Consider the following 14616-nt stretch of genomic DNA (forward strand, 5'->3'; position numbering starts at 1 on the left):
AGAAAGAAAATTTCAACTCAGTCTATACTTCTCCACATCTTGCTTGGCTCTAAAATAAAGCACCCCACAGATGATTGAATCATTCACATTTTTAATTCAAAAAATGCATACCTATATTTTATATGCAATCCAAAATGCAATTAAAAACCAAAAATGACAAGGAAAGATAAGAAATATCACTGTTTCCTTGGTGATAAGAAATGGACAGACAAAAATTTCATGGTACAAAATTGTCAAATTATGCAATAAAAACATATTCACTCTCATTTTTCCCCAACATTTTTCTTCTCCTATTAATCAATTATTAAAAGCTTTTTTTGCAAAGAGTTTTAGTTCCTTTTTTTCCTCTTCCCAATATTGACGCTAATTCTGAAGACTGAGTTGTATGACATTTACTTTCATGACACTGTCTGATACAAGAAAGGTTTCTTTTGTTTGTTTCCTTTTGCTCAGAACCACAGCATATTGAAAATGAGGAAGGTAAGAAGACTGTGGCTACTAAAACAAATGTGCAGTCCTCAAGATGAGGCCCTTTTCAGTACCAGGCGAACACTCTTTGTTTGCAGCAAAGATGCTATCGACTCAGAATGGTAGGGAGCAAAGCAGAAAGCAATGCTGGTGCTTCCCTTGAGATTAGGACAGAGTCCATTCAGTCAACCAAACTAATCAGAAAACACAAATACCAAAAGGTCCTTCACCCTTGCTGTGATTACCCGAGGCAAAGCCAGAAGGTCAGCAGCTCTATACATTCATTTTCTGACCCTTCTTGAGCTTAGTATATTGGGCCAAAGTGGACTACAGTTTATTTTAAATCTACAGCAACTGATCTATAGCTTTACCTAGTCTCACAGACAAATCCATAGAATGAACTCAACTACTTCTGAAGGCTAAGAATTATAGTATTCCTTTCCAAAATGTCCAGTTATTTTTAAAACGTAAAGAGGTCAGTACATTTATTCAAAAAAGGTTAAGAGCTAAGTGATTCTGAAACTAGACTCTGAGAGGTTGCAAATCATATACCAATAATATTCTTGGAAGGATAATTTATGTATCTGCTTACAAAATCATAAGATAAGGTCTAAAGAACAGGAAATAAAGCATGTGAGAATACCCTAAACACAGCCATTCTGGGTAGGTTCAGGTCAGGGAGTCCCCTACCAATCTCTACCATAGGACTGTGAATCTGAGACTGATCCCCCAGTGGTGCTTGAAGGGCAGTAGCCAAATGCTAAGGACACCACCAAGCATGATGCTCTGGATGGCTCACTCCAACTCCAAATAAGTAGAAAGCAGTGCCCCTTAATGTTTGCTATGCTTAATGTTTTGATATCTGCAAAATATCACTTGTTTTTTAATTTAAAAGGGATTTTAATGCTTAAAAACTGCCTGAAAATCAGCAGCAAAACTTTATATTCAGGGAGACTATAGAGTTCAAATTCTAAATTTGGAAAATAAACACAACCATTTATGACAAAGAATCAATGTTCAGTAAGGGTAGAAATTATTGTTACTCATCAAAATATAGTATTAAAAAAAGGTATTTAAGGAGTGATCTTAAAAACAGACAGCCAAGAGGGGTTGAGGTATAATTCACTGCTAGAGCACTTGCCTAGCACATGTGAGGTCCTGGCTTTAATCCCCAGCACTAAAACACACACACACACACACACACACACACACAGCCAAGAACAATACAACTATAAAATTACAATAAACAACCCTTACTTTATCAGTTCATCCCTTGACAAACATAAAAATGCCCATTATGAACTCACTTTATCACTTAAGTACCTCAGGCAGATAACCAGGAACCAAGAGCTTTTCAAAGACTTATCATTTAAAAAGGGGGTGGGGAACAGAGATGAAAAAGAAACAGTTCCAAACAACAAAATTACAAAATAAAAGTTAATACCAGTTCATCACATCCAAGTGTGATATTCAAAAGTTGTTTTTCATAAACATTTCATCCTGTTTAATTTGTATATTAGATTTCCTTTTCTTCACAAAAATACCAAGAATTCACACAACTGCAGACAAATCACAACTAACTTCCAATTATGTGACATACTCAAAGCCAAAATTTCATAAAACCACCAAAAAAATGTTTTCTAATTGCTACAGCAATATACCTAAACGTGTAAAAAATAGGATATGAGCACATTAAATACACTGTGATGGAGCCTCTGATTGTAAGAAGCCCTGGAGTCTGAAAAGAGCTCTCCTCTGGTTCAGATTCTTTGCAGTCTTCCTCAAGTTGAGGCCACCTTCTTATGCCACTTCACACTGCAGAAACCAAGGAGACAAAGAGGACGGAAGGACAAGCCCAGGATGTTCTCCGTGGTCTTAATCAGGCAGGCTTTCTAGACACCTGCAGAACCCTTGAAACTGTCATCATGAATCACTTGTTAAGGACCATTAGCCATTGCCATGGCACCTCTCCAAGCACACACCTGTACTAAAAGTAAGTGCCACAGTCACCAGACAAGGAGGAGGCCTACCTGTTTTATTTTATTTCGGGAGTTGGTGATGCGCTCTGTGATGCTCTGGTATGTGCGAATGGCTGTCGTCAGTTCTGTGTAGTGTTGCACAATTAGTTCATCCAGGTCACGGTCACATTTCTCATAGGCCTCTTCAAGGCGACCCTTCTCATTTTCTCTGTCTTCAACATCATCACTGGTAGACAAAGTCCTGGTAAAGACAGAATATATCAAGCTGAATACAATTTTTGCAGAAAGTAAAAGTCTCTGTCAATATGCTAGCACATGCATTTTATCACCTAGAAAAATGAAGTAATGGAAAATATGACATCTCCTTCATGGTAAATTCCAACAGGCCATCTACTTGGGTTTAGGGCTTATCTGTCCAAGGAGCCCTTTCCTTCACCTGTTTCCTTGGCCTTAGAATTTATTTTAATCAGATAGCAGGTGGGCATGAGCTCTGTGAGAGGCCAGGCAGCTCTTGATATGCTGAGTCAATCAAACTTCCTAATGATTCCATTTCTATTATCAGGGACAAGCTTGGTCAATACGAACTCATAGAAATCATTTTCTTGGAAGAAGGATAACAGAAACCCTAGGTATTGTTATAAAAAGCTGAGACGCTCAAACACCAGCCACCTTACAACCATGGAGGAGAAAGCCAAGAGAAATGCCAAGTTACCACAATTATGTCACCGGGCTGTGGAAGCAGCCAGGCCTGAAGCCACCTTACCTCAAGACTTCTTCTTAAGAGAAATAATAAATATCCATTGTTTAAGTCACTTTCAGTTGATCTTCTTTTATATGCAGCTGAAAGGGTACTGATAAAATTACATTGAGGAACCACCTTCTAAAGAGTTCATTCCAATGACCTGAATTTCACAGAGCCCTCAGCAGCCTGGAAATAAGGTTATATTAATTCTAAAATGCTACAACAGCAACAGTCTAAGCTATACAACAAGAGTCCCTGCATTTACTCTTCTTCAAACAGCATTAACAAGATTGATATGAATCAACAATAACCAGAGAATTCGATAGATACACTTATTAAAAATATTTCAATAACAGTTTGATACATGGGCCACAGATCTTTGTTTCCTCTATTATCTTTCTTGGGTAATCTTTTTAAATTTAGTATTATAATCAGTGACAAAAAAAAAAAAAAAACACCTTTTCCTCTTATCTGTTGGTTGTGGTAATTTAGAGTTTCATTAAATTCCCTCAGATTTGTCAGCTTCTACATTCAGCCTGGTTTATTTCATTTATCTTTTTTAATTTAGGGAGGGGGATATTTTAGGCTCTCAATGATGGATGCAATCAATTATAAGTCCATCATTAGAACTGCTTTCAGAGATGGTATGTCAGCAAATCAATCACAAATCCACTTCTAGATACTTGCAAGCAAAATACTGTACAACAGTCTTCTCCAAACTGTCATTCAGAGGAAGGATCTTAATTCATGAGCCACACAATATATAAAACTTCCTTTTCAATTTAGAGAATTCAGGAGACCAGCCTTTGACTACAATCCAACCTCCAAAATGAAGTCTGTAAATGTGTCAGGCATGCCAAGAGACCAAGTACTGCATGAAACGGGCAGTGAAAGAAATGCGATGAACAAAAAGGCAAAAGCCACAAAGGACAGTGTGAGATACTCGGGAAATCAACATTCCAGGGAACTATAAGTTGAATGAAGGCCTTTACCTTTATTATACCAAATTTTGTTTCCTCGTCTATAAACTGGTGATTCTGTACCACACTACATCCAAGGTTATTTTGGGGGTAGAGAATAACACACAAGTTTTGACTACTAAAGTAAATCAAAGTGGAAAATTCGGGGGAAACAGTTTCAGAGACAGAAAGAACTACCAAGATTACTTGTAATATTTGGTTACAGAGTAGCTGAGCATGTCTTCCAGTTGTTTCTATGATACATAACTTTGCTCTTTAAATCTGAAACCTTCTAGGCTATTAATCTAAAGTGAAGCACAATCAGAAAATGCCTTCAATTTATCAATTGTTCCAAAGGTAAGAGTTCTTAGATTTTTAACTCTATCCGTTCCCCTTGGAACAGCAGACAGTCACAGATTTTTAAGCTACACTGCATAAGTCTACCATCTTGACGATGCTTTTTATAATTCTTTCTCTCCACTACTATTTGAAAGAAACATGCCAAACATTTCACATTGTTTACCTTAACCAGTTAGAATTACCATGAAGGAAAATGTCAGGCCCAAAGAGGACACCTTCTCTGGCGTCAGCTGTCACGGCAACATATTACTGCATCATTAGGAGTTATTTAGGAAATAGAACAGGGTACTAAAATGAAGATTAGAGAGTAAATTGGGTCCATAGGAGATTTTTGCTGCTATTTTCATTTTTAGAGAAAATATTTGTATAAGAAATATCCTGTGCCAGATATGCCCAACATCTGAAATTCAGCGTCTTGATATAAACTGGGAAGAATAACATTTTGTCTTTTAGTCAAAAAAATTTATGTTACAGAATCTGAGAGCATGAAAACACAAAAAGTTCTTTTTTAATTAGAGAAAAAGGTAGGATAATAAAAATATTAATAGACTCTAATATTTAAACAGGCTCACTAGCTGCCAGGAAGCAGCTGTGTGGTGCATTTTATAGAATATATGTGGAATCCCTCTTGAGGGGGTCCTGTTATTACCTCCCCACCTCCCCCCTTACAGTGGAAGCAGCTGAAATTTGAAGAGGTTAAATTAATTTACCCTACCTCACACAATGAGTATAAGGGTAGTACAGAGATTTAAAACCCAGGCTGGTCTGTTTGCAGATTATGTTCCAAACTGCCAGAGTCAAACTGCCTGGATAAGAATCCTGGCACTGCCACATTTATTTCCCATATGACCTCAATAATGGCATATCAATTTACTCATCCACAAAATGGAGACAATAAAGATACTTCCTTATAGGGTTATTAGTAAGAATTAAATTAGATGAAACTAAGCCTAGTATATAATTATCACTCAACAAATGTTAGTGTAGTTGTCAACTATTATTTTTATAGTAATACTAGTAGTAGCACAGATTGAGTATCCCTTTGTGGAGTTGAAATGCTTGGGATCAGAAGTTCTTGGGAGTTCAGATTTTGTAATGTATGTATATGAATAACAAGATATCTTGGGAAGGGGATTCAGGTCTAAATATGAAATATGTATTTCATATATACCTTATACACATAGCCTAAAATTAAGATTATACATTAATAATTTTGTGTATAATACATGGTGTAAAATATTCCATTTGGAGCATCATGTCAATGCTCAAAAAGTTTAGGATTTGGGAGTGCTTCAGATTTCAGATTTTCAAATTAGGTACTCAACCTTTTAGAAGAAACAGCAAACACAACAGCATTTTTCCAGAATAAAATAGGAAGTACATCTCTAGAGACAAAGGTTCAAGTCCCACTACCCCAAATACTAGATCACTTAGCACTGGGTATGAGACTTCTCTGACTCCTACTTTTCCCTAATGTCAAGAATTGTGAAGAGTCTGAGCCTTTATCCTATTTATAACCTAGCAAGTTTGCCTGCCAAAGTTCCATTGCTACTGACAGAAGATACAAACTTCCGGAGAAAACTTTAATCAGAGACTAAAGACTTTGTTACTCACAGCATGGTAAACAACATGAGAATCAGCAAATCTGTATCAGCTCCCCAAGGAGATTAGGCAGGCAGGACCACATGGATGCCTGCCCCACAAAGGGAGTTCTTGGAGAAGAATCCTGCAGAAAACTGAATCTTTTATAGTGGGCTGAAGACATGCCTACCCTTTATCTGGAGGGACAGGCTATTTCTGTCTTTCAAGGTTGTTTGTCAAACAAACATCCTTGACAAGATAGTCTAAAACAAAGGGTGCTCAGTGCTTTGCTCACAAGAACTTCAGAAAAACAACTGATCCAAGGAGAACTATCCCCCAACACTAATGAAACCTAAGTCACCGAATTCCTTTAAGGATTGAATGACATCAAGGTAAGGATTCATTTCTTAGGTCTGTTTTCTTTTCTGCAAAATGAGACAATTTACAATGTCTCACACAGTAAACACATGGAAAATGAATGAATGATAGACCATAAACTCATGAAGCAGCAAGCTTCCAGAGATAAAGCTCTCACTCATACCAGCAAAACCAACAAATTTCAGTGTGGGTATCTTACTTTAAACTAGTCACTTAACCTGAACTGACAGGGTAAAACAAACAGGGTAAAACAGGTCTGCATTCTAGCTCATCCCACAAGCCAGATCAGGAACCTCTCTTCGTCTTCTAAGCCTCTGTGTGATGTGAAGCTCACTAGCTCACAAAGCAACTCATTGCAATTTTGAGTTCTATTTGTTATAAAGCCTTTTATCAAAATAAAATAAACATCTTTATAATTCTACCCATTTATCCTAATTATGTTTCAGCAACACAAAATAAGCCTATTCTCTCTTCCATAAAACATCCCCTCCAACATCTCCAACTGTTTCTTCCATACAGTGTCTTCCAAGTAGTCCAAAAACCTTGTTGCTATCCTCTGAAGTTCCCTCAAAATAGCTAACACTCTCATAGAACTTACTGTGGCCAGGCATTAATCTAAGTAGTTTAAACATAATTCATATATTCTGGATAACAACTCTGTCAGGTAGGTACCATTATTATACCTCCTTTAAGAGATGATGGATGAGATTGAGTTGTTTGTTCAAGGCACAGAGCATTTAAGTAGCACAGTCAGACCTTGAACCTGGGCCACTGGCTGCACAGTCCAGCTCATGAGGGCTTTAACGATCCTGTTTTTCAAGATGTGTCCAGAACTGAACACAACTGCAAGAGTTTAGGGTATGAAATGTCCCCCAAAGACCCAGGTACTACTGAAGGATCTCTAGCCTGTGGCACTATTGGAAGGTAGGTGAACCTTTAGGAGCCAGGACCTAATGGAATAAAGTTAGGTCACTGGGGGCATGCTCTAGAAGGAGACATTGGGGCTAGAGCCCCTCCTCTCTTTCTTTTCACTGACTACCCTGAGGCAAACAAGCTTCCTCTTCAACATGCTACTGCCATAAAGCTTTGTATCACCATAGGCCCAACTCAGCAATATCAGGTAATCAAGGATTGAAGTCTCTAAAACCATGAGCCAACAGAAATCTTTCCTCCTTTTATATGGATTATTTTGTCACAGTGACTGAAAGCTGCCTGACTCAACAACATACTTCCAAACTGAAAGTTTAGACTCTTTATTCCAAACAATCTAGCCTAAAACTACATTGCATTTTTAAAAATATAGAATCCAAAAATAATCTGACCCCTTTGACAGTAAACCCTGATGAGCCAGCTCTCACTCATGTTCTACTTGCAAAATTTTTAAATGAAATGCAAAAGTTTATGTTCATCCCTATGTCCTACCTGTTGGAAAAAGAAGGTACAAGTGAAGCACAAGTACAAATTATTGAGTGCCTATAATATGATAGGCAATGCACTGTTATTTTGTATACATAATAAGACAATCTTCAAAATAGTGAGTTGGATAGTATCATCACCCTTCTCACAGCTGGGGAATCAGAGGCTCAGAGAAGTAATTTGCACACATACCGTTAATAATACCAGAGTGGAACTAAAATGTACCTATCCTTAACTCCAAAGCCCATGCTCTTTCTTCTATAGATGTTACAAAATCCTATCTTACCTGCCTTCAACTCCTAGGGTGCACACTGCACCCTAACTGTGCTATAATCGACACACATGCAAGGAAAAGAGTGGATAGCTAGAGATGGACACAGAGCACTAAGCAGCTTTTTAAGTAGTTAACAGTCTTGAATCTGGAGGTTTTAAAGCATGAGCTAAAAGACATGAGCTGGTCTGGGGTGTTTCTTGTGGTAGAGCACTTGCCTAGCATGTGCAAGGCCCCGGGTTCCATTCCTAGGACTGCAAAAAATAAAAAATAAAAATAATAAAAGACCTAAGTAAAGACAAAATGGTTTAAAGTTGCATTCCAAGATACTAAATCACTCCTTAAAATTTTTCCATTTCTATCTCAAAACAATTGATTTTCAATTTTTCCATTTCTATCTCAAAACAATTGATTTACAAACTATTGTCAAGTTCATGGAGTAACAGAATAAACCAGGTTGCAGTGACGCTAGACACAGAGACATTTCTGGATCACTAAGAATTTTTCACAAAGACAGCTCTGGTATTTTACATGATGAATTACATCTCTAACCATGACTAATTAATCCCCAGAAAGGAATTTATTTACCTAATGGGTTAAAAGGGCCACAGTACATTCAGCTACTGTTAACAAATCTAGTGGAACAACAATGTTATATGGTTCTAGTGGTTTCATAAGCCATCAGATCCAAGCAAATCCTATAAACAAATATTAAAATCCAGGGTAAATAACGAGATTGAAAACTGAATTTTCTGTTTCTTTTTCTTATACTAGCTTCTATATTTCAGTTGGCCGGTCAAATGTTTTGAAAAGAAAATAACTAGTCACCATCACTGGTTCCTTCTATGGAGCAATTTTGCTTTCAGTTTGGACTTAATAGGGTAATGGAGTCCAGACAGGAGAAAGCACATAAAAGTTGATATTATTCTTTTAAAAGACAAAAGGAAAATCAAAAAGAAAAAACACACCTATGAGAATAAGGTTAGTCACCAAAAAGTGACCCATCACTCAAGGGGAACAATAGCTTTCAGTCAAAGACAGAATAAAAGGATATAAAAAGAAAAAAACAAATCTAGAATGCTACCATTAGGAATACACCAGAAAACCTTCTTCTACCCTCATCAAATGGGTCAAACGAGAGTAAACATCAAAAGGACACAAGTTCTGGAATGCACAAGTACAGATTCAAACAGGGCTCTGCAACTTTAAGCTATTCGACTTTGGGCAAGTTACTTAATCTCTCTGGGTCTGTTTTTTCTTTATAAAACAGGCAAGATAATAAAAATACCTGCCTCACCAGGATGTAATAGGGATTGGAGAGGTGTATAAATGTGCTGTGTAAAAATATATAGAAGTTTGGCTTTAAAAAAAAAAAAAGTTAGATGATATTAGAAACAATATTTAAAAATCTATGAGGGGGGTGGTGCGGTTGTGGCTCAGCGGTAGAGCACTAGCCTAGCACGTGTGAGACCCTGGGTTTGATCCTCAGCACCACATAAAAATAAATAAATAAAGATATTGTGTCCAACTACAAAAATAAACATTAAAAAAAATAAAAATCTATGAATCACACTATTAGCCCAAATCATCTAAAGCCTCCCCCATTCTAAAGTTCTTGAGGATATTATTCAATGAACTGAGACCAGACCTTTTCTCTATATTATTACAGTGGCTGGTATATTAAATGCTTAGTAAAAGCTACAGATGCAGCAGCAAAATGCAGAATCTGGCAAGGTCATAAAGAGAACTCCCTGCCCTAAGAAACAATTGCAACTAAATTGTCTTACACAAAGAAATAACTGCTCAAAAATTTCTAGGCAAGGACAAGCAATAGGTATGGTGCCCCTATTTATTGCATTGAATCACTGAACAAATATTTATTAAGTACCTATTACTTTCCAGACACAGTTCTAAGGAGCTAAAGATACAGCAGTAAATAATGCCAATCCCTCCCTCATGAAGCCTGCATTTCAGTGAGAGGAAGTCAGTAAAGCAGAGAAGCATAGATTGTAGCTAGGGAGGCCAGGAAGGATCTCTCAGATGAAGAACAGCATCTGACTAGAGTTTGCTAGGAAATGAGGGAGAAAGTCGGGCACTATCTAGGGAAACTAATTCCTAGACAATAGAACAGAAGATGCACAGGCTCTGAAGGAGGACATGTTCAGCATGTTCAGAAAAGTGGGAATGGTGAGGAAGTTAATGTGGCTGTACAGATTCCAGGAGAGTGACAGTGATAGTAGAGGAAGTCAGGAAGGAAATCGGGAGCCAGACCAGGCACAGCTTTATAGGCTTTTATTCTGGGTGTTCTTTGAAGCCACTTAAGGGTTAGCACCCAGCCAAAGAGTTTTAACTTCACAACCAGCATTTAATTATAGCCCACCTCTTTTCAAAAAAAAAAAAAATCTGAGATCATTTGAGCAAGAATATAATTAATGAAATGAAAATTCACACGAGAAAGTGGGAGTACAGAGCACAAGCAGGTCATGTGGCCAAGCGTGGTTTATATGAAATAAGCCCCTAATATAAATCTGAGTTTTCAGGTAGTCAAGGCAAAAAGGAATCAGTATTATAGTTCTCAATCTCAAAAACACAGACTCTAGATCCTCTATGAAAACACACTTTATACTAGTCTAAATTCTAAAAGAAATCTTAAAAACAAGGGAGACATTATCAAACATAGCAAATGATGTCCTCAACAACCCCCTGAAAACAAAGTAATAAATTTTACATCACCATTTCTTACAAGTTCCTTCAGGAATATAACATTAAAATCAACTTAGGCTAAAAGGTTTTGAAAGACTGAATATGGTATATGTGTGAAGTTTTTCAGTGATTCATTTTAATCTAAGGTTAGAATTTAGGGAATTTATAAAACCAAATGGATCAAGTTGTTTTATTAAGTTCCCCTTCTCAGCAAAACTTCTGCAAGTTCAAGCCAACCAGCTAGCAGTTCTTTGAAATAGTGCATGGTGTAAGTGTTGGTATGAGAGGGCTATTAGAAGACTATTAAATTCCATAAGCCAGAAATCATATCGGAAGGTTGACAACTGAGGGTGATAAATTAAGACACAGACCAGGGATCTCACCTGGACCTCAAGATTATCAGCTGGTGATGGCAGAATATCACTCTGGAAGCAGTTTAAGGTATGTTGATCAATAAAGAGTTTCCAGGGTATACCTGTTATGTACTGAACCCCCACACACGCACACAACACACACACACACAAAATGTATGTTGAAACCTCAGCCCTCAATGTGACTGTATTTGGAGATAGGGCCTAAGAAGGAGATATAAAGATTGAGGTCAGGGAGGAGCCTAGACAAGAAAAGAAAGAGACAGCAGGGAGCCCTCTCTACAGGCTCACAGAGTAAAAGGGATGTGGGGACACAGCAAAGGAGGAGGCCATCTACAAGCCAGGCAGAGGTATCACCAGTCTCATTCTGAGACTATAGAAGTGTGACACAATACCATGGTTTATGCCACACAGTCTCTGGTATTTTTTGACAACCTGAGCAGAATAATACACCACATCATAAAACACTACAGTGTATTTTGCAGGGTTAAAATCTCAGGCAGATGTTATTAGTTGGCCTCCTTGGCCACAACAACACAGATTCTTGGCAAATCCACAAGAAGAATTTGCTGGCTAATACAACTACAGACAACTAAACTAATTAACCTGCTATAAGTATTTAATGTAATACACCTGAATTTTGGTGACACCTGCAGAATGATTAGCATTAAATCATGCTTTCTGAAAACAGTTAATGGGCTTGATTGTCTACTAAGGGCATTCCTTGTTGGCATCCAGTGACCACTCTTCCAGAAATAAAAAGATTAACAAAACAATTAATGGAAATCCCTTCAAGCAACTCAGAAAAACTAATCACAAGTAAGGCTTCTCATATCCAAACATCACTTATCAGAAAACGACAGCTCTTTACAGCACAATCTACAGTAAGAATCAAATCTCCTCAGTGACCCTCCATTCTAAAAAGTCCTCAAAATGGGCCTCTGAGGAAACCAACTAATGTCAGAGGCCCCTGTAATTTTTACTCATCAAACACCTGAGCACACCAGTCAGCGCTACCCTCCCTCTTTGAGGACAATTCTTTGTTTTTTTACTTGCATAATGAAAAGAGCATGGAACAGGCAGTTACCTTTATTTACAAAATATTCTAACATTTCCACAAGGCAGAAACTAAGTACAGTTTAACTCTCAACAAATGCTCAAGTGTTAACTAGCTTCAGAACCTCATTCCAAGTAGGAAAAGAAATAATAAAAAGTATTATCTTACTGATCCATCCAGAACATAATATTCCTTTTTCTGACTCCAACACACACACACACACACACACAGCTGACACAACTCTACAAACTGTGAATCCTGTTTTCTTTCCCAAAGTTCTTTTAACCAGAAGTCCTTTGGGTATACTATTGGGTCTATTTAGCTCTACCTCAAAGTCAGATTTTCTTTTCCTTTAAAATATGAAACAACCCATGTAAGAAGTATCTGACAGAAACATATGCCTTTTACGTCAGCAGGGAAACGAACATGCAGTTCCATGTATGAGTGGAGTGAAAAACCACAAACTGAAGAGGAGGAAAGGAGGACTACTCTGAATATAAACACTAAACAAGCTGGGGGAAGACCTGCAAACCTATTATACTAAGCAGGACACTTTGTGTATGATGAACAGCCTGGAAATGCTTCCAGTGAGTTATAAAAATAAGGGGCGTTCATCATAATTCCAAGTTTGCATAAAAAATTACATATTAAAGAAATCATTGATATGTATTATCACTATAATCACCTAAGATAGGGCTTCACTCAGAGCACAAGCAAATCTACATTGCACTTTTAAATCGAATTTTGTTATATTGTATTATACATTGTGATTGCTTATTTCTTAACTATGTCTTATTAGAGCCCACAAAACACAAGATAATCTCATCCCAATTGATAGCAATTCAAAATAACAAGTTCCTCTCAAAAAGTTTTGATGCACAAGAAAAGCATCCCTTAACAGCACAGAGATTCATTTAATATCAAGTGACAGTAAACAATTTCTGCTTTAAAGTAGTCAATTGAAAATTCACTAGTGTCTTATTTCAGACAGCACTTAGGGCCGACTACTACACACCACTGACACAGTTTTTCAATATTTCAATTAACTCAGATACACAGAATATTTCAGGGGACAAAAAGCTAAAACTGTTTCAGCCAACAAAGACCATTTATGTGAAATTAAGTTAAATCACCCACTAGGACAAAAAACTGACTCTAAAGGTGACAACGTCTACTTAAAATGTGCCCCTACACTTCCTTACCCAAATCCTAGCTCTCTTCTTCCATTTTAAGTCCCTCATCCTTCTTTAAGGCACCCTCCATGGTAACCTTACTTCCTGGTGAGTTTCTGAGAAACAATGTTTTGCAAAATATTAATAGGTTCTATGTGGTCAAATACATTTTGGAAATTCTGGGTCACACAAATTGGAGCAGGTTTCTGTAACTGAGACATTCATAAGATTTTAATATGTCAAGGCACATGGTGGAAAGGTGATAGAATATATATATATATTTTTTTTTTAATTTTTATTATTTATTGATAGAGCTTTTTTGTCTATATGTGGTGCTAAGAATCAAACCCAGAACCTCACATACGCCAGGCAAGCTCTCTACCACTGAGCCACAACCCCAGCCCAACAGAATATATTTTGTAGCATTTTTATAATTTATTAATCTATAGGACCTGTTTTCTATTCCTTTACCCTTTACCATAGGTACACAGACACACACTTTTTACTTTTTCTTTTTCTCTCTTTTTTTTTTTAAATATATTTATTCTTAAGTTTTAGGTGGACACACAATATCTTTATTTTACATTTATGTGGTGCTGAGGATTGAATCCAGTGCCTCGTGCATGCTAGGCAAGCACTCTACCACTGAGCCACAACCCCAGCCCTTTTTTTTTTTTTTTTAATCTTTTGCAGTACTATGGATTAAACTCAGGGCCTCAGGCATGCTAGGCAAGCACTACAGAGCTAGATTCCCAGTCCTAACACATACACTTTCAAGGAAATTTTCAACCATATACAAAAATTAACAGACTTGTCAAAAAATTTTTTTAAAAAAATAAAGCTTCAACAGCTATTAACACAGTCCAATCTTGCTTCTGACTCTTTAACACTCCTCTCCAATTATTTCACTAGTGTCTTATTTCAGACAGCACTTAGGGCTGACTACATGGTATTATTTTTATATTTCAATACATGTGTATACATTTTAAGAATAATCCTTTTTTAAACAACATAGCCATTGTTAGGTGCAGGACAGGCTGAGTAAGTTGTCTGCAGGGCATGCCAAACAAAGTCAGCTGCAGGATGACCTGGCCACTCAAACCCTCTGTCTGGTTCTTTATCACCTGTTTACTTCAAGCCCAAATGCCCAAGTCCCCCC

At 37.2% G+C, this 14616-nt stretch overlaps 1 protein-coding gene across 1 annotated transcript in view; it reads right to left on the bottom strand.

Moving 5' to 3' along the window:
- The window catches only part of Exoc4 (exocyst complex component 4), a 771143-nt gene that overhangs the window by 747525 nt on the left and 9002 nt on the right, over window positions 1–14616 (bottom strand). The window contains exon 2 of the mRNA XM_015493819.2: window positions 2499–2688. Within this exon, the coding sequence (XP_015349305.2) occupies window positions 2499–2688 (190 nt within the window). The remainder of the gene's footprint in view (window positions 1–2498; window positions 2689–14616) is intronic.

This window comes from Marmota marmota, unplaced genomic scaffold, assembly GCF_001458135.2.
Source record: "Marmota marmota marmota unplaced genomic scaffold, marMar, whole genome shotgun sequence".
In the NCBI taxonomy this organism is placed as follows: domain Eukaryota; kingdom Metazoa; phylum Chordata; class Mammalia; order Rodentia; family Sciuridae; genus Marmota; species Marmota marmota.